Raw genomic sequence first — 25,442 nt, forward strand, 5'->3', positions numbered from 1 at the left:
GACTAAGGTGAATAGTGCAATAACCTCTATGTTGTGCTCACAGATAAGCAACAATGATCTTTGCCAGGGGAGGAAAGGTTCAAGGGATAATTATAAATGGCTTAACTCAAGGATGGATAATTTGCTCAGTATGAAGGATGCCTCGGGCTTGTCATTTGTGGTAGATTCCTGAAGCTACTTTATATCTTTTTGTATCCATATATTTTTCAAAATATACACATCAGTTTTACAAACAAGTACTAGCTCACAGCACTTTACTATCTTGCCTAGTCAGACAAAATTGAAGAAAAATGTGGTACAGTGGTTAGAGTACTGGATTAGGATCTGGGAAGTTCAAGTTCAAATCTCCATTCTGCCCTGAACCCTGTAAAGTGACTTTGAACTAGTTGCTCTTTCCCAGACGTGCCTACCTCACAACATTGTTGTAAAGATAAAATGGAGAATGGGAGACTGATGCACACCACTCTGCACTGCTTGAAGGAAGGATGGAATAAAATATACTGAAATAAATAATATACTAAAGTGGATTCAGTGTAAAATAACCCAGACTACTACCTGGGTCACCAGAACTGGGGTAGAGTGGGTGTCAAGAGATTCCTGTCATAGGAATCTCAACAGTTTACGCTCTTGGACCCTGATCTAGAGATGGGAACGAACAGGAAAAAAACGAATATGATGTTCGTTGTTCATTGCCATCCACAAACAGGGATTCACGAACATCGATGGACATGACATGTTCATGAACATGTTTGTAGTTGGAGGTTCATGGGAGCCAGAATGGCCCTCTTGGGACTTAGCTGAACTTGAGCCAGGGAAAGGAGAGTCCATGGGTCTCCCCCTTTCATGTTATTTTCTCTTCACAGTGGCAAAAACTGGACTGCCTGCTGGAAGCTAATTGAGGAGTTAAGACTCACCTTCCCAATGTCCAATACCCACCAAATTTTCAGGGGAAATAGTCCTCACTGTCCTCTGAAGTCCCCTCAAGTTTCAGAGAGATTGGACCCTGGGAAAGCCATAATCCATGGGTCCCTCCCTTTCCTGTCATTTTCTTTTCACAGTGGCAAAAACTGGACTGTCTGCTGGAAGCTACTTTGAGGGGTTACAAGCCAGAAGGAAAGCCAGAAGGAGTTCAGACAGAGTTCAGACAGTCCATGCCTATGTTGCCAGGGGAATTGATTGAAAGGCGCCAGACTCTCTGGCTTTATGAATGCCTGATGAACGCCACAAAGAGGGCTTGGAACAAACACGTGTTCGCCAGGAAATGGGGCCTCACGAACAACTTGCTCGTGAACAGTGGATTGGGATGTTCGTGGCTTTTTTTTGTTCATATTGCTGTTCATGCCCATCTCTACCCTGATCCTCTGTATCAGTGCTTTTCCAGGTGTAGATTATGACAAGCAAAGCCAGACCCTAATCTCTGTCCCCAGAGATAGACATCCTAAGATCACATTTCAGGTGGCCAGATTTGGTTGGATTGCTTCAAGGATCAGGAAATCCCTTAGTGTCTAAGTGAATGATTTTATTGTACCACTGAGAATTTTAAAGTTTATACTATTGTATCATGAATGATTTTACCCAGGTATTGTGAATGGTTTTATTGATGTTTTATTTTCTTCTGTGGTACCTTTTATTGGTGTTTTTGTAAATTGCTGGTCATTGACCATGGAAAATAAACTACTACTACTACTGTCCCCACACCTAGTATGCAAATCCCTGTCCACCTGATAGAAGCAAAATAGTAATGATCCAGTAACACCTTTAAGACTAACCAACTTTATTGTAGCATAAGCTTTCGAGAGCCACAGCTCTCTTCGTCAGATGCATCTGACGAAGAGAATTGTGGTTCTTGAAAGCTTATGCTACAATAAAGTTGGTTAGACTTAAAAGTGCTACTGGGCTCTTTACTATTTTGTAACTGTAGATTAACATGGCTAACTCCTCTGGGTCTATGACCTGATAGAAGGCACAAGTGAAGCTTTCTCTAGCAGGCACAGTCCCAGAAAACCAATTTTTTTCATGCAAACTTGTACATATATAAAATCAGAAACCCCACTCTCCGCCTGACATAATGTAATGACTAATAGAAAGTGGACATTCTGGGCACTGAAATACCGATCAATACAATCGTGTTCAGTGGAAATATTTCCTAGGTTTTTTCGATGGATGACTTCCCTGCCAGGCACGTATCTGCTGGATCAGTTTCTTGCCTCTCTGCACCTCCTGCTGTCCAGAACTCTGTAATCTGACAGTGAGGTATCAGGATAATAGTCAGACTCAAACATCTTTTTCACCACTAAATGTTGAAAATTACTGCAAAATTGGCTATATAAACTGTATTAAAGAAAGGTCACTGTTTGGATCAGATTTTGATTAGTTATTATCTAATTGCACATCCTAAAAAGTTTATCAGAAACTATGTGAAAATCCTAAAGAGTTAGTTTATATGTTCTACTTTGACCTAGAAGCCTTTGCCCCATGACTCATATTAAAAGATAAAGAAGCTAGTAAAGTTAGTTTAACTTATTGATCAATACACATCTTTTTTAAGCCAAAGCAAACGTAATGGGTTCAATCTGCTGACAGTTGTGTGTTTAAGTGCAATTAGAATAATGAGACCTAATACTTAACTAAATGCATTTAAGTCCCCTATTAACTCTTCACTTTGACATTTGAAAGTTAAAAAGTAAAGCATTTTGCTCTGTTCTTCCTGCAGAATTACATATTCCAGCCATATTAGGTGAACTGCCTGAGACTGAAAAGGAGAAAGGGGTTATTAAGCAGCTGGTAGGTCACCATAAACGGCTGCATTCAGCTTGGTGGGTCACAGGTTGAGCAAACCTGGTGGCCTGTGTCCTACCTCTTTGCTCAGCAAAGTCTGCAGCCTTCCTCTGGCTTAAGAACCTTTTGCCCAGTGGATCTGTCTACAGTGGAAGAACTACTTCAGCTGGAGGAAGTCTCCTTAGGCTGAAGGAAGGCTTCAGACTTTGCTGAGTGGAATGATGCTACACAGGCCAGTATGTTCTAATGCAGGGGTCCCAATGTTTTTGAACTTTCAGGCACCTTTGGGATATTGAGAGGAGGTAGTGTGCACCACCCAAAATGGATGCCATGGGAGGTGGAGCCAACCAAAAATGGCTGCCAACTTTACAAAAGAATTGCAGAAGAGGAATAAAAAGAGGGGGGAAAACCCTGGAGGGAGAATGTAACCACAAACATGGATGTTTACTAGTCTTCATTCCTGATCCTGCATTAGCAGCGGCTGCTATTGCAGCCACAAAAACCCTTTCAATTGAATGAGGACAGTCAATAACAAGCCCTACTGTATGAAGGCCCCACCCACTTTCTGAAAAGCTTGGTGGGTGCCAGGGAAAGTACTGGCAGGTGCCATGGCTCCCACAGACACCACACTTGGAAGCTTGTTCTAATGTGCAGATGATCAATTTCTATATTGACGGAGGCTAATCTAGTACTCAAACCCTGTTCAAAGATTCAGAACAATCTCCCTCCTGAACAGTTTGGATTTATAACAAAGTTGACATTATTTACATGTCACAAAGAGTTAATGAGTCTGGAGCACACTTCCTCAGATAGTACAAGGACACCAAAGTATGGATGTGGCTCCTGAAAGTTTTCTTCAGGAGGTAGGTTGGCAATTGTCCTTTGCCCTTCCGACATATCATACCAATACTAATAACTTGTATTCAGAAAATACACCGAACTCCACTGCACTCCACTTTCCAAACTGTGCGCAAAATTATTTCAGCGCACCATGATTGCAATTTGTTAGGGCTGTTGTGGTGCCAAATAAATGAACCTCAAGGGCCTACTCCAGTCCCTGGGCTGCCAGTCAGCCATCCCTAATCTAGTGAATTCACAAAGCTTAACATGCTTATGTTAATTAATTAACTGGTATAAATGCTGGATGGTTGTTTCCGCATGCAGGTTTTGCTCTACAGTCTCCTTCCTTCTGCAATGGCAGCAGGATTTGGAGGGGCTTTCACATGAAATCCTCATGCAGTTGCCAGTCTTCCAGGGCTTCCCCAGCATAGTTGTGTTATACCTATTACCATATTTTAAGCCAGCAAAAAGACTATTGGTGAAAAAGTTGCAAGGGAATGCCAAAGGGAATGCCCTCCATGTGGAACCTCCATTGGCACACTGAATGCCTATGCATTTTCAGTGGCGGTATGAGTGGAATGGGGAATTCCCCATTGGAGAATCTTCATCACCATGTGAAAGTAACCTTAGTTTCATTTGTGAAACTGCAAAAAACTTTTAACTTTTTAAGCTACCACCTTGCTTTAAGTTGCCACCTTTTCCTTAAGTCATCAGATAAGTCTTTGTTGTCAGTTATTTGAGCTGTGGGAGAATGGCTGTCCAAGCCTTGATCAGAAATGTTGACCTATTAAGTCACTGTATATGTTCCAGTGCCATAAATTGATGAGATCATAGTTTGCTCACACTGCCGCCTACTTCAGGTCATAGCCCATTCTGTTCCAAAATTCCAAGCAAGATAAAAATAGCTTAAGAACAAGTACAACAAAACAGAAACTCAGTGGCACTTTAAAAGACTGACAACATTTATTCCAGTATGAACTTCCATGAGACAGAGCTCACTTTTTCAAATGCAAAAGGAGAAAGAAACCTCTTAATCTCAGTTTTGTATCTGAGAAGATGAGCTCTCTCACGGAAGTTCCTATGGGAACAGATGCTGTTAGTCTTTAAGGTGCTGTTGGACTTCTGTTTCATTTTGCTGTAATACACAACTATTCCACGTTAAGAACAAGTATAAAATAGTTTCCTAGGAACTGAATTATAAAGGGGCCATCAAAAACAGGGAAGACAAGATGATCTTTTCATTATTAATAATAGGATGATCCTGCAGTTAATGCCGTATTTAATGTAGGAAATGGCCATTTTTTAAAAAATGCAGTGATTATAAATGGTTCTCTGCACATGCCTTTTGCAGTTTCAGTCACCCCAATTCATAGTTTGCCATACAGAGGCTTAACATCTGGCTTCTAATCTAAAGAAAAAAATGGTCTTCACACCCAGAGGATAAAAATATTAGGATCTTAACAAGTGGGTCTCTGTGGTTACATAATGGAAGCTGAAAAATGCAAACATGGGCTTAAGCGTCTGTCACATCTGGGGGGAAAGTACAGAACTGCAAAGATGTTTTGCAAAAAAAAAAAAGTGCTGGTCTGTCACTATTTTATAACTTCTGCCATTTATCTCAGTAACAAATACCATACTCAGGTTGTGGTCTATAAACCACTTCCTCTGGAGTAGCTCCTCTGGCTTGCATGGCTTCTTTTCAAAAACAGCGTAGTGATTTGGGCCAAGCGCTACTGTAACAATTAGTCTTGTGACAGGTTTCTCTGGTCAAGTTTTCCTGCTGTAACCTGCCAACATGCCCTGGAGTGCACAGGACAAATGCACAGTATGGGTTTACTGTCCTTCAGACACAAACGACATGTGCCCCGAAGGCAGCTGGATACATTTTTAATTTGCATTGGTCAGGATCCAAAGAGCTGCACCCTGAGAATTCTCCACCTGCCGCTTTCCACTGCATTCCCTTATATGCCAATGAAAGCTGCTCTTGAAATCTGGGGACCCTTTCGAGAAGCATTCGATTCATTGCATCAGTTCTTTACCTCCACACACACAAACATTTTACCCTTGTTAAAAAAAGGATCATCTTCATTATATAAAAATTATTGATAGTAATTTGGCATTAATGTTCTCATTCAGTAATCAGAAATGTGGGTCTTTATTCTCCTCCTTCTTTGGTCAGAAACCGAATGCTGGTCAGCTCCTGAATCATTTTGTGATCTTAAGCTGTTTGGCAAGGAGTCTCCATTTGCCTGTCATCACCTCTGCAAATTCAGAGGCATTCACACAAGCAGTAGAGTATCCACCCAGGAGCTTTGCGTGCACTTGCCTCCATCAGCTTCCATTTTGCCAGCATTTTACCCACACCATGCCACAGGAAAGCAATTTTTTTAATGGGTGATTACTCTTATGCTATTGTGCATAACGTTATAATGATCTACTGCCACTATCTACTCGTTCCTCTGAATATGCAGCTTTTTTTTTCTAAGCAAGTTTCTAGTCCATTTTTGTTGAAAAAAAGGGCCAGAGATTTAGGGTTTTTTTTAAAAAAAAATGAAATTGGGAACTCAAAGGAACTAGTAGAGTGTGGCAATACAGCATTTAATGTTATAGCACAATAGCAATTACTAGGGTTTTTTTTAAGTCCTCGAAAAGCCCTCTGGTGGCATAGCAAGGAAAATAGCAGCTGAGAGGGGCTGCTAGAAGGAAAACGGCCCTGATGTGGGTGGAATCTTTAAAAACACACCCCTTCCTGTCCAGATGGCTTGCTAAGGTGCTTGGACTTATATTATTTCCAAAAAGATCGTACCAAACCAGGTTTGGGAAAGAACATAACAAGGATGGGGAAAGCCCAGAAAGTGGAACCTTACAGGATGCTGTTGTACGAATGCACCAAAAATAAACCAGTGGTTTGTAAGCCATGATGGATACAGCCTTACATAGTATGATTCAAGGAAGGGAAGCACAACAGTATGGTATCTTCCAAATAGGGAAGGGATTTTGTGGTTTCCCAGTTGCTGATGCAGCTGCAGATATAAGGCAGCCGTAATGGGGCTTCCACGTAAGAAGTTTCCCTGCCCCAATCCCCCAGCAGCAGCCACCTCCCCTTTTCTGGGCCACCGGGGCTTTTGCAATCTTCTTTCAAGGATTGGCACTAGAATATCATATCAATATACTGTTGTAATGATAGGTGTAGCAGGTTTTTTGAATTCCCAGCTTTTGTTTTTTAAAAAAGTAGATCTCTAGCCATCTCGGTTGCAAAGATGTGCCTTTTCCCTTATATCTATGTAAAAGAAGGAGCTAGAGACTTGCTGTTTAATGAAAGCTTAGAATTCAGAGAACATGCTATTGTTACAACAGTATATTGATATAACAATATTATAGTGCCAATTTTTTTAAAAAAAATAATAAAATTCCCCTGGTGGCTGGGGGAGGAAATGGCTGCCATGGAGACATGGTCAAGGAGAACGGCTGCCATGTGGGCTGGAAAATCCAAATTCCTCTCCCCCTGGTAGCCATCCAGGCATTAATGTGATCTTTCCCAAAACTTTAGAGCAAAGCAGATTTGCAAAAGATCAAACAAAAGCCGGGGAAACACTAGGTAGTGCACAAATGAATCACCAGGCTGTGGGGAAGCAGGGGAAAAACCCGCTTCCCAAAGGCATTGAATTTAGGGTAGATATTCTGTGTGGAAGCCATCCATCTCTTGTAGTCCGATAATTCTTGGATTAATGCACTCTCAGGCGACAAGGTGGGATCGAGACATTTCCTGTGAACTGTAGTATCTGGTCCAGTGAAATGCTGCTAACTCAGCATCCTCAATCACAATCGGTGCACCTCCATATGACATGTTGATCTTAAGAACACACCGCCATATCATCAATCCAGCCTTTGGCTCCTTAGTTTGCAATAGTGTTCACCAGGGTGGTGGCCATTTCACCTCACCTTGTTTCTGGGTGGGTACTTCACTCATCTTGATGCAATAACCCATAGCACAATCTTTAAATTAGCATTAGCCCAATCGGCCTGCTCAACCAATGTTGTGGGTCACTACTTTGAATGTACTACCTTCGCAGAATATGTTCTACAGATCTGGATTTGAAGATCACCAGCTGCTTCACTATGTATAAATTATCATGTTTTTCCTCAAAAGCTACAGTTTTGCAAATCCTTCTCCAATATTGTATAGTACTCTCTCCAGCTCATCATCACGATACAATTAGCAGAGCTAACATTTTTAACTAATCTCATAAAAACTGGAAATGCCATAATTACATGCAAATACTATCCTGATGCCAGAGACCAGAAGAATGCCTTTGAGCTAGTATTTATAACAAGAAGTATTTGACTGAGCTCTCTTGTAAATTTTATCATACCTGAGGCTGTTTTCCTCATTCGATTAGCTGAATTTATCCTGAGGCGAGCCAGACATCTAGTACCAGCTAAATTCAACAACTGGAGCTTAAAATTTGGCTTAATATATCCCCACTTGGATCTGCCTGCTTAATTCTATTTCATATGATAACACTGGTTTATTCATAGTCTGGACTTGCCACCTGAACAAACTAAGCCACACATCATATTCAAATAATATAAGAAAACTTCAGGCGGGGGGGAACAGAGAAGTTCTTCTATTCAAGGAAAATAAAACCTTAAGGTGGCATAAAAATATTTTGTAAAGTGATGCTATTATTCCTCAGGAAAGGGTTTTTAAAAACTATTCTTGGGATTTTCTCCCCATTTGTAGATGAATCTTTTGAATGGACATGGCTGAAATAAGAATTGTGCTTGAATCGTAGCAAAAATTGAGTATTGATGACTTTCTTCAGGATAATACAATCCTTTTAATCTCTCATATTCACCACTTTGGAGCAGTTCTTATGACTCCAAAACATATTCATATAGAAACTTAATTCATAGCTACTTTTATTGAAGAGTCTTTCTTGGATATTTAAATAATAAAAATTAAGTTTTAAATATCTATATGAAACAGCATTTTTAAGCAGGTAAAGTGTGCCAAATTCTTATTTATCCCTCATGATGCAAGAAAAAGACATTAGATCTAGTTCTGTGACTCTCCCAGGTGGCACAAATTCTAATGCCGATGCAGAGCTTCCCTAACCACAAGAACATATTTACTTCTCCTTTGTATCAAATCACTGGAGCAACTAGCATTCAAGACACAACAAGAAGTCTCCTTCATCAGAAATAACAGTACTCTGCATATATGCTAAGAGGTATAGTCATATTTAGCATGTCTTCACATGTGCAAAATGCTGAGCCTTGGAACTAAAAAGCTCCCTGGATCCAAACCTTGGCATCTGCGAATCATGGTTTGCCGTGATTTATTGCACAAAACAGCCCAAAATACACATCTCTGTACGCCACAGGAGAAGTATCCCTGGTTCAAAGGTTTTCCAATCTAGTAAGAGAAGGAAGCACAGAGGATCTGTTATATAGGAAGGTACCATTTTACATGCCTTTAAAAAAAGAAAATTATGAGAAACATAATTTTAAATAATACACCCAGCCAGCCTAGTGTCATAAAATATTGTAAAATGTGCTTTTATTTGAGTTGTGAACTGGCCTGAAACAAATTGTAGTTCTAGCTGTCCGTAATAGTTAGAAGCTGAAATGGGATTCACACCAATAAGTCCAACATTCCCCTACTATGTAAGCATCTTATCCTGCATTTAAAAGAAAATATCATTTTGCCTAAGCTATTATTTCTGCATGAATGAAGCACACTGCTTGTTGTAATGCACTTGGAAAAAGCCAGACTTCCAAAACAATGGATCCATTATTTGACACTCCAATGAACTTCAAAATATTTTATGTCCACAGTAAAGAGACAGAGACAGAAAATTGTTCTATTGTATTTGATCCTAGGCCAGTGTCAAAAGTTCTGCGCACCAGTAACACTTTTGGCCCAGTTTGCCCACTTGTGTGGTTTTTAAAAACTTGTACTAGTTAAGTGAACCTAAAGAAAGTAAGGGTCATCACCTATTCCTTTACACAGAAAATGCTGACTGGTCATCAGATGGTTGGTTGATGTTGAATATTGCAACTAGCAATATTCACACGGCCCCATTATTTTCCAGCCATTTTCCATTTCTACATCATATGAATAAAGAATATTCTGTGAAATACTATTATTGTACGGGGTTTTCCCCCTGTTATGATTTTACTAGCCTAAAGCACTGTTCAGTTGTTCAAAGTGAATACGTGCCATGCCCAAAGAGGAGAACCTTATCCACTGTCCCTCCCCTCGCCACATGTGAATATTTGAAGAGAGCCCCACATGAGTACACTGCATGCACTGAGAGCTTGTATGTGTGAATGAAATCCTATCTAATGTCACACACAAAGCTTCACATGTATGTATATGTGGCTCACTATAAACATTCATGGATGTCTAGGGGTATGGAGTCAACAGGCATGATTCCACTTCCCTCTACATACATAGAGTGTTCCTGCTTTGAATGGCTAAACAGGATTGTAACAGGGTCATAACTGGAAGACAAGGGCAGCCAAACCATTGAACAAGACAGTCAAATACTACAGGATAGCAAAAAATGATCCAACCCAGGGACAAAGGGGTTTTCCCCTACTAGTGTGTGCAGCGAAATGAACTAATGGATTATTTTGGAAATGCAGGCCTAAGGAATTCCCTGCTATGAAAAGGTAAATGGAATCGTTGGGAGACACATTGACTTGGATCCCACCCAGATTTGGGTGGAGGGTTGGTAGTGGTGGTGGTTCACTGATTCTTCCCTCCTACAACAGCCCTAAAACATACCCAAAAGTGCTGCTCCTGGGGGTGGGGGGCCGGAATAGTTTGAGAGGAATTGACAAAAATCACCTCTCCTCTTAAATCTGCAGAAATTTTGCTGGGATCCAATCCATGGTACCTATTCTATCAGGCAAGGATAGGCAGCCCCTGGCACATGAGCTGACAGCAGCAAACTAACCCGTTTTGCTTGGCACTCTGGGGCAAATTTCCACCCAAGCAACTGAGGCACTGGTTGTGCTGCTGGGGACAGTGGTGCAGGGAAAGGAACCCAAACATGCACAGCCACCAGTCATGTCCAAGGGGAATCCTTCAGATAAAGTACGGCCAGGGCCCTGTTTGCTCCAAGCATGTCGGCCCAAGTACAACCCCTCTCTCTCTCTCTCTCTCTCTCTCTGCCCCATTTTTGTTTACCAGCACACAGATGTTGCATTTTTCCAAGCACTTGACCGCAAAAGGTTGCCTACCTCATTCTGTAGAATAAGGAAATAGGAGGTCTCTGGTGGAACACAGATGACTTTTTCATGCCAAGTAAATTGGGAAAAACACTCTCGGAATCCTAGTGAATGAAAAACAGCTAGTGTTTTTGCATGGGGCTTGGCCTTGGGCCTCTTAAGGTAGCATTACATTGCCATGTGAAACTACAAATGTATGACTCATATGAGGAGTCATGAAAGCTCACTGCCTCTTGTTGTCTTGGGCACCACCTAGTGCACAATGGGAAACACTCTGGAAGGCATTAAAGCCTACCATGTGATCATTTATCATTTAATTAATTAATTAAGTACTTTCTGTATGCATCCTCAAGGATTTCAAACTTTCAATAAACATTTAAAAAGTTATCTGATTAAATCATCCACAGAACATGCTTGTAGATGATCGTCTGATGCTGGCTTCCAAAGTGCCTGTCACGTTTGGAATTCCCTGCAAAGAAAATTGCATGGTTAATGTTTTCCCATCTACTCACACATATCCACTTTCATAGGCTATGAACACAGAAATGCACCATCAGTGGATCTTTGGTGTTCAGTCAAACCACTGCGGGATGGGTATACCATGTTCAACAGTAACCTTCACACCTTGGTTCATTTCTGTCTTTGGGTTTCAGTCTGGACTTGATTTTCACAATGCTACATGTCAATATTTGGATAAAGGGGGGGATTGGGGGGTACTCTTTTTTTCAGGGACTTTTATTCTCTTCTAGAATGAGTAAATGCTTCTTAAAGCAAGGTTTTTCATGTTCAAAATGTATAGGATGAAAAGGTCCCTATATTATTTCAACTTTTCCCATGGAAAAAATCAGGAAATTTTGAGGAACTCTGAATAAAAACCTCCTGTGAATTGTTTTTCTTTTTCAGTGAGAAAAACCATGTCTTAAAAAGCATTTCACTCATGCCAAATATACAGCATGAAAAGACTAAGGATTTTCTTAATTTTTCCAGTGGAAAAATTGGGAAACATGGGGAGCACTGAAAAAAGCTCCTATAATTTTTTTCCCCTTTGGGAAAGAGTGAAATAAAAGACAAGGGGCAAATCCACACTTACCGGCACAGCGCTAAACAGGCAGAGTGAGAGCATCTTTCTGGCACATTTTATGATGTCATCGCACCACGAGAGCAGCATCATGGCGTGATGACACCAGAAAATGCGCCAGAAAGATGCTCTCACTCTGCCTGTTTAGCACTGTGCCGGTAAGTGTGGATTCAGCCATGGTTTTATTTAAAACTAGCAAGAAAGCCCGTTGTGGAAAAAAATACAACAGGCCCTAGAAAGGGGAGAGTGGGCAGGTGGGCATTCCCTCCTCTTCCGTCACTGATCCCAGCTCGATGGAGATGGGGTGAGTGGTCATGGCCACCTGCTCTGCACCTGATCTCAGCTGGGAGAATGGGGGGCATTGGCTCCTGCTTCACACCTGATTCTGGCTGGGTGAAGGGGGGGCAGGCATTGCCACCTGCTCTGCTCCTGATCCTGGCCGGGTGAAGGGGGTGGGCATTTCCTCCTCTTCCACGGCTGGTTCCGGCCAGGTAAAGGGGGATGGGCATTGTTTCCTGCTCCGCTCCTGATACCAGATGGGTGAAGGTGGAGGGTGGGCATTGCCACATGCTCTGCGCCTGGTCCCACCTTGATGATGGTGGGGTCATTGCCACCTGCTCCGCTCCTGATCTTGGCTGGGTGAAGGGGGGAGTGGGCATTGCCACTTGCTATGCTCCTGATCCAAGCTCGGTGAAGAGGGGATGAGTATTTCCACCTGCTCCACTCCTGATCCCTGCTGGGTGAAGGCAGCAGGCGGGCATTGCCACCTACTGCGCTCCTGATCCCAGCTGGGTAAAGGGTGGGCAGGCATTGCCACCTGCTTTGCTCCTCATCCCAGCTCGGTGAAGGTGGGGGGCAAGCATTGCCACCTGCTCCGCTTCTGATCCCAGCTGCATGAAGACAGGGAACAGGCATCACCACCTGCTTCCCTCCTGATTCTAGCTGGGCAAAGGCAGGGAGCAGACATTGCTACCTGCTCCACTCTGGATCCCAGCTGGGTGAAGGCAAGGGGCAGGCATTGCTGCCTGCTCTGCACCTTATTTCAGCCTGGGCTTCCTGCCGCAGTACTCTCTCTGGAGGTCTGGCTCACTCATCTGGGCTTCCCTCCACAGCAGTGCTCTCTGGAGGAGCACCAGGGTAGGTAGTGAGTTGTGTTGTATACACTTAGCCTTTTATATAGTAGGGTGTGTAGTTTTATTTAAGATAACCTATAGCATTAGATAATGACATGTGAAGAACCCATAAGTACTTGCAAGGGGCATCTCATTTTCTCCTTCCCCACTACTTCCTTCTTTGCTTTCCTGAAAGCCCCATAGCCTCTCTCTTTTTCTTGCTTTTTTCTCTCCTTCCCACTCACTAGCCAGCCTATCTTTATCAGTCTCCCTGTCCACCTTTTCCTCCTTCTCTCCTCCTGGCAGCCTCTACCTAGAAAAACTATGGCCCAGTTGTGCAGGCCCAGCCATCAGGCCCCATTGTCAGCCACTGGCGAGCAACTGGAAATTCTAACATCTTTCACACTATTTCTCTTTCCTCTTGGCAACCTCCATATCCTCACCTTTCCCTGCTTCCTTCTCCGTCCCACCCATCAGCAAACCTACCTGTTCTCTCCCCACCCACACACACACATTCAGCTATATTTATTAATTTACTTCAATTATATCCCACTTTCCTTCACAATGGGAACCAAAAACATCTCACATCATTTTCCTCTCCTCCATTTTATCCTCACAACCCTGTGAGGTAGGTTAAACTGAGAGTGTGTGATTGGCCTAAAATCACCCAGTGAGCTTCCACAGCAGAATGAGGATTCAAACATGGGTCGCCCAGATTCTTGTCTGACGCATGATGTTAATTCACGATATCTTGACTGCTGAATGTGTGAACAGACTTCATTGAAAAACATTGGCTTTGTATTGATGTGACCCATTGTCAGTACTCATATATAAAGTTGCACCAATTTCCACCAATTTTCTGTGTCACATGTCTGTGAATGCACCCAATAAAATATCCATGTTATTCAATGAAAATGAATCTAACTTTCTTTGAAAAGTACATACACATCTCCTGCATAGTAACCACTTTTCAAAGTTAAATCTCCCATTCCCTTTCATTTTTCCTTTCCAAAATTCCCAAACCAGTGTGTGTTCTCTATAGATTAATAGCGCACCAAATTTCAGTTTTTCATGTCTAGAATATGAGAAGTCTCTCTGAAACCTAAATATTTTTCTATTCCTCCCCCTCTAAAGGCCAGACCCATTTTTAAAAATATGCAAACATGCTCTCTTCAAGCTGAATTTTGTATGCAAAGTTTGAGCTAAAGTCACTGTTTTATGGTAAAGGGATAAACCATTAAAATTGGAAATTTAAAGGGAATGCTGACAAACCTTTAGAGTAACTACAGAGTTGCTTGTGGCACCTCTAATTTTTTTTAAGTCTTTATCTTTAGAAATAAACTATAAAGGAGACAAATTCTGTGTTTGACAGAAATGCTATTGCAAGTACTTGTACAAAACATAATATATTCTACAAGACCTCAGGGTTTACTCTCCAATAAGGATGGGAAAAGAAATGCACCCCACTGTGAGCACACAGTAAGACTGTTTCATATAAAAAGTTGATAATTAGTCCCTGAGTGAATAAAGTGGAAGAGATAAGAGATTGGTACTTACTGCTGCAACACAAACTGTTTTTTCCCTTGTTGTTAGGATTTGAAGGGGTATATGGAAAGAAGGCGGCCATTTCCATCCTTTATAATTGTAAAGATCTTTTTAAACCTCAGAAATGCTGATTTCTTAGATTATGTTTAAGAACAGGAACTCTTGGTTCTGTACTCCGATGTATAAGACACCTGGATGTTAACAGAAAAGAGGTTTAAAGCCTCAAAGATTGTCTTGTTAAAGTTAAAGATCTGATTTTATGACATCTCTGACATCAGTGGAGTTCTGCTGGCAATGCATTTGTATTGCCAGCAGAATGCCAACATTTGCCATTGTGTTTTCCCCCCTATTTTTGTTAATAAGGCCGTTTTCCCTGAAGGTAAATAATTTTCTATAAATAAACCAAATACCTCTGCAACTTATACCTATTTTTCAGCAAACAGAACATGGAGGCTTTCTTTCTCCCCAACTCTTTTCGCACACACAATATGAAGGCAATCAAAATGATCACTTAATATTGCATTTAAGGCACAACCAATTAGAGCTGTCATTTTTTTAAAGGCAACATTTAACAAGTCACTCAATTATGATTTTAGTTTTGCTCTGATCTCATAGTCTTCATACGAGACAGCAGACGTATATTTATTTAATATATTCCAATCAGTGTTAGTGATGCTAGAAAATTGCCGTTCACCAACTTATTTGTTTTTTTTAAGCAGACTGTTATGAACCACTTTATTTTAAAAGCCATACATTTGCCATGACAAAAATATGATGAATAAATTCCTTTATGAAATAGGGGCACTGGATATAGCAACTGAACCTCCACCACGCATGCAAACCCTCATAATCATCTCCCTAGAGGTGCTTTGGGTTATCTTTCCTTTTCGGTTTCATCATTTACTATCACTGGCTGTAAATCCAATGGAATTAGCCTCAAATCTGGCAGCATGATCTCAAACAGATCCCATACTTTATGAATGAAGAAAACCTCAGAGCAGCCAAAGTCTATTCTGAGATCTATGCCATCCTTTCATGCGTGCCCTTTTGATTGCTGCTGAGAATCTTGCTCTGTACAGAAACATTAGGTGCTGGGATTAATGATAAGAATAATTTGATTCTGAATACAAACATGTTCAGTGCCATGAAATATAAATGAGAAAGCGCTTGATCCTAAGGACTAGCTAGGCCAATTACAAAAAGCAGCACAAACCTTTACATTAGGCCAATATTATGTAGATGCAAGTATCTGAGACATTCGGGCACAACTGAGTGAAATCAATGACTGATAGATTTAAAATATTTATATTCTGCCTTATTTCCTTAGACTCAAGGCAGCTAACAATGCAGCAACAAGGTGCAAGGCTACGAAAACATAAATGTCCATTCACAAATAAAAACAAGGTACCTTCATCCTAAAAAACAAAAACAGATTAAAAATATACAGACTTGAAGTGCAGACAAAACCATTCATCCTCCACCAAAAGCCTGCTGGAATATAACCATCTTGCAAGCCTTCCTAAACACAGACAGTGAAAGTGTTCTCCACACCCACTCTGGTAAGCCAGTCCAGGGGACTAGACCTACCACAGAGAAAACCACTTAGCTGTTGCCATATGGACAATCTTACAAGAGAGCAACAAGACAATTTTACAAGAGGGCAACAAGAATGTTGTCTGAAAACCATAACTAGCACATGAGAGTTTACCAGGAGATGTGGAAGGCTCTATAAACAGTTATAAGTGTCAAGAGATGTTTCTGAATTAACTAGCTGCCAATACAATTAGAAACATATTTTAAGTTCAGATAGGTATCAGTTTAGTTGCATGATTTAGCACATTAGTAAAAAAAAAATACTTTCATTTGATGCTTTTATTCAATGTCTATTGGCCATAATACTGCACGGAGCTCATCATACAACTAAACATTGAAACATCTGGGCAGGATCTTTGCCCCACAGATCCACACCTGATTTCACAGGAGGAGGGATCGTACTGTTTGTGTGGCAGCAGGACTGCAATGCTGAATTGAAGGTATTGTTTGGTTCCAAACAACTTAATTGTAATCAAGTATCCTCTTCATTATACCCTTAAAAAATCCATCAAATACAAGTCTGGACACCTTCTGAAAAACTTTGCTAACCATATTTGGTTAGAATAAACTTTGGTAAAGGGTGGGTTGATTTCATTGGGATTAAGTCTTGTCAAGTCATAGCTGCTGCTGGGGTTTTCAAAGCAAGAGTCTAACAGAGGTGGTTTGCTATTGTCTGCCTCTGCCTAGCGACCTTGGTCTTTCTTGGACGGTCACAGTGGATGAAGTAGACGAAGAAGTTTTCCAGAGGAAGTACATGCTGCTCCCTCCCTTCTTGTTCTCCAAAGGGCTTGCAAAAGAGTGTTATTAGAGAAGACATTTGAACCCTAGAATATTGGGGATATTAAATACTGTCAGCTGTTTATATGTTCTAATTGTGTTGACATATGCTTCCTTAATAATATGATGGGTTATATTGTAACTAGTTTAATTTTCAATTAGTTTGTTAGCTGCTTTGAGAGTCAGTGAAGCAGGATTTTACAAAATTAAATAAAAACTTTTATAGACTCATTTGCGAAGTGAGGACAATCCCACACATTCCAAATAGCCCATCAAAAAATCAATGATGCAGAAGCCTACAGCATGGTTGCAACTGTACGTGTATTCAGTTTGGAATTAGATTGCAGTTTCTTAGTAAACATTAATGGAAATGCTCTGCAAAAGTCAACTTACTTCCATTGATTCCAGTCCATGGAACACGGTGGCTTGTATCCAACCATGCACTTCCATGAACACAATCATATAATGGGTTGGGTCCCAATGACAATTTCTGCTAATAGAAGCAGGAGTGATTTTTGCCAATTCCATCCTTCTTCCATAGACCTATGATTTACCCCAATTTCTTGGGAGGGCCCATTACCCCAAATAGCAGCATTTTTGGGAAGATCAGTGGGCTGAAGTCAGAGATGGATGCAGGAAAGTTCTGTTCCACTAATGGAAGTACTTTCCATTAGGGGACATTATCTTTGGGATCCACCCCACTATCGTCAATAAATCACTTATTTCTGGAAAGCATCATTGAAATTGGAGACACAAGTGGTCCTTTGACTACAATTCAAACTCTGAGCTAATTCATACCATCACTTATAACAGCCAATCCTGTGCATGCTTACATACAAGCAAGTGCCACTTACTCCAATGAAACTTACATCCAAGTAACCTTGCGGAAAATTGTACGGCCCTGTAGCCCAATCTCAGATGTCCCTTTGGAGTAGAATAGCACAAACTTATTTTCATCCATAGCTAGAATGCAACAGCATAGACTTATTTTACATCTGTAGAAAGCTTTCTTTGGCCATACCAAATGTGGAATTGACCCATGGTTGCACTGCACAGTAGGAACAATTGTTTATTTAATCTCACAAAGTAAATAATAATAATATTGATACTGTATAATTCATGTACATTGGTCTTCTCAGAGTTACATAACAAGAGAGTGAGGGCCAAGCTACAAGTGACGAATGACACTTGAACAGCAAGTGGATTGAGTGGAGGGCAAATGAACAGGGAGAAATACACTTGCCGTTCAAGTGTCATTTGTCACTTGTAGCTTCGCCCTCAGTCTCTGCTCCAAGAAACACTGGTTTAGAGTGGACCAGTAGTGGAGCATTCTGATTATTCTGACTTCCTCCAAATAAATCCCCTTCATTTCTCTGGGGTAAATGTTTTCCACAACTTTTGGACATCATCCACTGCAGACTTCTTGACAGCCAGCATGGAATGCACAAGAGCTCATCTGCATTTTTATGCTGTCTTGCTTTCATATCATCATTCTGAGTCTTCTTAAGTGGAGTGCTTCCTGGTAGACTGTGTCCAACACTTTCCAAAGAGGAAAAACAAGAAGTGGCGGCAGTTAATTCCAACAAAAGAATGGCCTCTCGCTACCTGGAGAATACCTATTTCCCTTTAAATGCACCAATCAAACAGAGCCTAAGAGCTAAACTACACAAGACGAATTACACAAGGACGCTCAAGTGAAGGGAAATAAAATGTTAGCCGGGAAGGATAGTTTGAATTTCACCTCTCTCTACAGACCCAGCAAAGATCAGTCCTCTGAGGGTTTGTTAATTTCACCTCTCTACAGAGTGGCAAAGATTGCTTCTGGGAGCATTTGTTAATACTTGACAGAGCCTTTGGGGAGGCAAAAAGGAAATTAACAAATACTTTGAGGAGCTATCTTTGCTGGCTCTGTAGAGAGGTGAAATTAACAAACCCTCTGAGGAGTGATCTTCGCCCACTCTGTAGAGAGAGGTGAAATTCAAACTATGCTTCCTGGCTAACATTCTGTCTCCCTTTGCTTGAGCGTCCTCGTGTAATTCATCTCATGTAGTTTAGTTCTAAGATAGCTGGGTCCACTCTCACCTTCACACTGCAGGATCAGGGAACAAAGAGGCAGGAGCACCCGCAGGTATCTCCTTTCTAATTTGGTGCATTTACAAGTAAATGTTCATCCTCCAGGTGGTAACCAGGTACCTCTATTTCAACCAAATACAAGTAACTGTTTTTGTTCCAAAACTGAATGGAGCTATTAGGTTTAATCCTGCAGATGTGCTGCAGTGGTGCTTTCCTCCAATGGAAGGAGCCTTCTTCATATGCAAGAGACATCAGGGAAGTCTTCTTGCACAACAGAAAGGCGCTACCAGCAGAGGAACAGATATGCAGAATCTGACCTACTGCAATGGAACGCTGTTGCTGGGGCATTTGAAAAAATCTGCAATATATTTTATTTCTGTAAACTATCATTTTAGGATTACAGTAAAAAAATAATCTCAAAGCAAGAAAAGGAAATACATCAATAGGTAAAAATAACACCATAATATATTCTTCAATATGCTTAAACGACAAGAGAAGAAAAAGGAAAGAGGGAAAACTTTAGTAATTGAAAATATATTTTTGAGGGATTCGGGGCAGGCAGATTATTTTGGCAGCCACTGGAGTGTACCAGATGGTTCATTAGCATAGGGTAAGACAAGTCAAAGGCTTTCACAATAATTTAGCAAATGTCAAAAAGAAACAAGAACCCTGTCATTTTTTTATTAAAATTAACTGCATCATACTCTGGACACAGATTTCACCTTGGGTCAGAAAAATTAATACAGAATTATATGAATTGTGTAATATACCAGGTTAAAGCGACGTCTTCCTCGAGGGACTCATTTGCTGGCAATATATTACAGTCTTCAGTGATAGGAATCCTCAACCTTTCCTTCCATAAGATATTCGCGGGGTGGGGGGGAGAAAGTTGACCTTGCTCAAAATCCATTGGTGTCTAATTGATCTGAGGCGTATGCAGACTTTCAACAAGACATTCCACTGAAGCTATGTTGTGATCATTTTCCCAGGAAACTTGGCAGAGGGATTTTTACTGAATATTCAGCAGTGTTTAAAGCATCCTTTTGTCAAGAGGAAAAGACAGTTGTTCAACAGAATACCGTTTTGGCAAGCAGGAAGTAAAATGTTGGTTTTATATTTACAAATAAAGTTATGATTATGTGTATTTTTTATTTTTTTCATGCAGATGTCAAAAATCTAGAGAACTTCCAGCTGGTGGAAGGTGTTCAAGAACAAGTAAACGCTGCTTTGCTGGACTACACAATGTGCAACTACCCTCAGCAGACAGACAAATTTGGGCAGCTTCTCCTGCGGCTCCCGGAAATCCGGGCGATCAGTATGCAGGCTGAAGAATACCTCTACTATAAACACCTGAATGGGGACGTGCCATGTAATAACCTTCTCATTGAAATGCTGCATGCAAAAAGAGCATAAATTATATCCTTTTACAGCGTCTGCTTTTGAGAAAAGAAAAAGAAATACTCTGAACTGCTCCGAGCAACCCTAATTAAAAGAACTTGGTTTCAAAGAACTTTGCAAAAAATGGTATAATAATCAAATACTTAATAGTAAATAAGTGATGTATCAGGGTATTTGTATTGCAAACTGTGAATCAAATGCTACACAGTCTCCCCAAAGGAACACATATAGGACTTTGTCACTGGATCGAAAGGAAGCTGATACCATTGCCAATGTGAAACAAACAAACAAAAGGACAGAACTATCCTTGTAAGTTACACTTTGTCAATTACCACTATAGAGAGAAACTGCAGAACACCTTTTTTCTGTGTTAAGCTAAAAGAGATGAGGGGATTTATATGCACTAAGTTCCTTCAGTGGTTAGCAGGACTGAAAACACCTCCGAAGGATGTAAAACTGCAGCCTCCCTGGGCCATCCTTCTAAGAACCGAACTCTTCTCTCTTCTCTGAGCAAGGATGTGGCACCAATCTCTAATAAAGATCTAGGATCGCCATTTCCTCAGGACAGACAGTAGCGCCACCAAAACAAAAGAAATAAACAAAGCCTGGTGTTTGGACTGTGACTCGGGTCTGTAAACAATTAATATGAAGGCGAATATGAAGGGGGGGAAATCTGTATTTTAGCTTGGCATTCTTAATATGTTTCCAAAGGGTTTTTTTTTCTTTTTTGTCATTGTGTTCATGTTGTTCAGTCAGGCAGTATCTCTCTTCTGCTGATGGAATGAGGAATGGCCACAAGTGTCAAGACTGATCAACCATCTTTGGACCATGTTTCTAGTATATTGGCTCAAGCATTGCTGGAATGGCTTCTCGAAGCTTTTTAGTGCCAAATAAGCTGGTGGATACTATTCTGTCTCTCAGAAGTCCTGTTAAAAGCAACAATATTTCCTGGGGATTTCATCTCTAACCACAGTCAGTCAGCAACCTAATTAAACTGAAGTGCTTGGGTTTAATCACAGACCAGGGATTTCAGTTATACCGTACTGGATATCTCGGCGTGGCGGACAGAGTGGTGGGAGCCACTGTACAAGTTCCTCCCTTCATTCTTGCTTTCTTGAATGCTCTGAATTGGAATGCAGGACTAGTCTATCTGCCTGGGGAACATTTGTGAAACCACAGTATAGATAGCTTTAGAGTAGGCCTGCAGAACTTGTGACCTGTGCCAAGCAGAATGCGGCCTACAGCTATATATGACAGTCCACCAGGGTGCACACTGCATGGCTCTCCAGCTACTTTTAGCTTGGAGGGCCTCAAGTTATACAGGCTTGCTCTGAAATAGCCAGTTGGCCATTATGTTACTCATCTGACCAGTAAACCTAAATTTTGGCAGGAAACCAGTATCAGAATCTTACAAGCAAAGGTGGCATGACAAAGCCCAGACACACCAAGTTCCATTATTGATGCATCAGATTCCACCCTGACTCTGCCACCAATTTTCTCTCTACCACCAAACTGACTCTTAGTTTTTCCAGGATCTTCCCTTATCTCTAGCCCTTAGCTGTACCTTCCCTCTACCCCTAGTATAGCTCAGGACAGTATGTTTGAAATCAAAGGTTGCCAGCCTTATATAATTCTATCTCAGCTACTACACCTGTGCAAGAAGAGAATACAATCACATAAAGACATCTTGGACTGGTATAGTCCCTTGCAAGTCCATACTGGCTAAGAGATTAAACCAAGCACTTGAACTTGGACTAGTTTCTGGATCAATTGGTAGATAACAGAAACGGATCAACACAATGCTTTAACCTATGCAAGTAAAGACACAAAACATATAAGCTGAAGAATTCAAGCAGTTCAATAGTATTACCAGGAGTATGGAAAAGAGCCAGTTTTAGCACAGTCTTTTGAACTAGAAAATAATTATTCAAGCAAAGTGACTAAAACTTTTTTATGTGAGGACAGAAGAGTGATATTGCTGTGTCGATGTAGACCAAAGTCTGCTGCAGAACAAATACTAGAGAAGTACAAATAATTCTCTATCCAAAATGAAGATATCAGTATTATAAAATGTAGTGCCACCGTTATGAGAGCTTTGCCTTATTTCAGAATCCTGAATGGTAACTGTATAGATGCGGATCAACATACGTTTGGCGGGGTTGGGAGAAAGTATTAATTCTTTACATTTTTGAAAAAAATTTAAAAGATGATGGTGTTTACATTTGTTAGGTCCTGGTGGGGGCGGGGGGGGACACTGTGCCAATGTTGCATAGCAGTGATTTCCTTAATGTTGCTTTCCGATTTGTAATGAGCTTACCTGTACTTAATTACTGTATGTCGTGAGACACTAAAATCAAAAAGGGAATCTCATTTATACTTTAATTTGTTTTAGATTATTGGCTGCACAATCATTTGTAGAAACTGTATAAAACTTCTCCTCCCTTAGCTTTGGGTTTTTTTTGTTTGTTTCATGAAAATTGCTGGCTTTTAAATAGTTTATTTATATTGTATATCACAGTTTTCATTGTAGACAATTATGATGCTAATTTATTGTTCCTTTGTTTCATCTTTATATATATAAAAAAATATAGCCAGAATAAAGAAGCCAAATATATGTGTTTATTACAGCATGTCTTCAAGTTAGTGGAACATAGTTCAGGGACATACAAGGGTCTTTACTGTTTAAGATCATTTGCTTGATTCAATGTCTGTAAATCTTCATAATCCTAAATGTAGTTTATTTAAAATCTATTGTAAATTTTGTAATTTGCGCCTTCCTTTGTTCCGTGGGAACCCAGAGAGGTGCATTCTTACCTTCAAATTCTTTTCTAAGCAGTGTACATTGTATACCAAAGACAACTTTTTTTGTATTAGTGCAGAACAGAGTATTTTATCGCCATGCTAATCTGGTCTAACATTCTTGTTTACATTTGGATCAGGGCCACCAACCAGTGTGGAGGGAGGAATAATAGAAAATCCTTGCTCAAACAAAGTATCTTTCCCTTTGCCACAAATAAGTCCCTGCTACCAATATGTCTGCTGTTCTCTCACAAGGGTGGTATTGGGTAATCTACCCTGGTCACTCTCACAAGCTCTGTCCAAGACATTGCTGCCTGGCATGGAAAATCTAAAAGAGTTCCAGCACCACCAACACATGGAGCTGCCTTATACTGAATCAGACCATTGGTCCACCAAGGTCAGTATTTTCTACTCAGACTGTCAGCAGTTCCCTAGGGTCTCAGGTTGAGACCACCGCCATCACCACTGTGGTAAAAATATAAGGGCTGGGATCCAAGGAACTTTGTAAGAAGTTTCACATACCCAAAGGGATCTCATTACTGACTAGTAATCTTCCATTCCACCTCTTTCAAAACTAAAGGGAACTCAGAAGGAATGTGTAATGTGACATGAACACCACAGTTAAAAAAAAGTGAAAAATCTTACAAAACATGCCCATGTCCTTGAGCACACCTAAAGTATCTCTGTAGATTCCACCCAATAGGAAATTAAATAACTGACAGTTTGCTACCATTTCATGGTGCCCCTAAATCCATCTAAATTGGCAGCCCAAATAGCCCAGTTTAGCCTGACCTTGTCAGAACGTGGGAGCTAAGCAGGGTCAGCCATGGTCAGTACTTGGATGGGAGACCACCAAGGAAGACTAAAGTTGCTGTGCAGAGGAAGGCACTGGCAAACTACCTCTGTTTGACTCTTGCCTGGAATGCTCCATGAATGGGGTCACCATGAGTTGGTTGCACATTCTTCTCCTTCTAAATCTACCACCAACTGGCTCCAGCACCCACAAGATAATAAATAGGCAGCAAAAGCAGCACTGATAGCACATTGGTCATTATAATTTAGAAAGACCCTTTTTACAGAAATGCTAGAAGGTTTGCATATGAAGAACTTGGCCTAGGTGTCAGCTACACCCCGGGTATGCAACCCAAGTGGAGATAACAAACTTAGCAAAGGCCATATAACTCTTGGACGTTTGTCTCACATCATACATAACTAACACTGACTTACAGATCTTTGACAACGGAAGTTCACTCTACATTTTCTATACAAATGGGAACATGGTTTTAAAAACTACAAATGAAGTTATCACCAGTAGCATTTAAAAATAACTCTGAATTTGTTTCTGTCTCATATGCACAAGGTTAAGGATTATTTTTTTACCCTTTCCTCTGTCCAGATTTGTAAACCTTTAACTTTTTTTGTCGAAATAACCATGGCAAATTTCACTCAAAATGGAATAAATCAACTAAACAAAGCACAACTATCTAGAGTCAGAACAAGATTGTTAATGTAAGGATGTTAAAAGTCAAACAACAATTAGTGGAAACTGTTTCAGATAAACTAGAACACACATTAGCCAATATCTGTTGTTCCAAGAATCCCTCTGATTACCCAAAGATTGCAACTACTGTTAATTATTAACCAATTTGTAACAAGACATTTACTTACGATTGCTTTATCAATTACATATTAGTAAAAGCAGACAAAAATACAAAGGTTTTGGCTTTGGCTGGTTTCTTATAGTTGTTCAGTGTTTGTAACCAGACAATCTGTCGTGTCTGAATATTTGTATTACAGATGTTCTGCAGCTGCCTGGCATTTGAATCCATGCAACCCTTAGAATGTGCAGTTAGTTACTTGTTAAAGTTCTCTTACTGTATCTGTGAAGTTCATGTTGTCATGTCAGTTCTTGCCAGGAATTTCTCAACACCAATGGATTTTTATTTCCAGTATTTCAATAAATATTGATATGGCCATTCTGATCATTTAAAATGGTTTTTATGACAACCTCTCTGTAAAAGAACATTGAGAACCTTAATAAAAATCAATTCGTCAAGCAGAAGCAGGAAATAAAATTGATGCAGAAAGAACTGCCTGCTTAGATGGGTGAAGCCCAAACCTTCATGCAATACCATCATAATGAAATTTAACCAAGTTTCCTAAATAATTCCGAAGAAGCATCGCTAATAGCTCACTGGTAGGGCCCG

General features: G+C 40.6%; 1 protein-coding gene across 5 annotated transcripts in view; it reads left to right on the top strand.

The window, feature by feature from the left end:
* NR5A2 (nuclear receptor subfamily 5 group A member 2) overlaps positions 1–25,204 on the top strand; it is a 153,922-nt gene extending 128,718 nt beyond the window's left edge. For all 5 annotated transcript variants that reach the window (XM_054980036.1, XM_054980040.1, XM_054980038.1 and 2 more), the window contains exon 7: positions 20,204–25,204. In XM_054980036.1, the coding sequence (XP_054836011.1) occupies positions 20,204–20,451 (248 nt within the window). In that variant the 3' untranslated portion in view covers positions 20,452–25,204. The remainder of the gene's footprint in view (positions 1–20,203) is intronic.
* Positions 25,205–25,442: the final 238 nt, after the last annotated feature.

The sequence above is a fragment of the Eublepharis macularius genome, chromosome 5, assembly GCF_028583425.1.
Source record: "Eublepharis macularius isolate TG4126 chromosome 5, MPM_Emac_v1.0, whole genome shotgun sequence".
NCBI classification, from domain to species: Eukaryota; Metazoa; Chordata; class Lepidosauria; order Squamata; family Eublepharidae; genus Eublepharis; species Eublepharis macularius.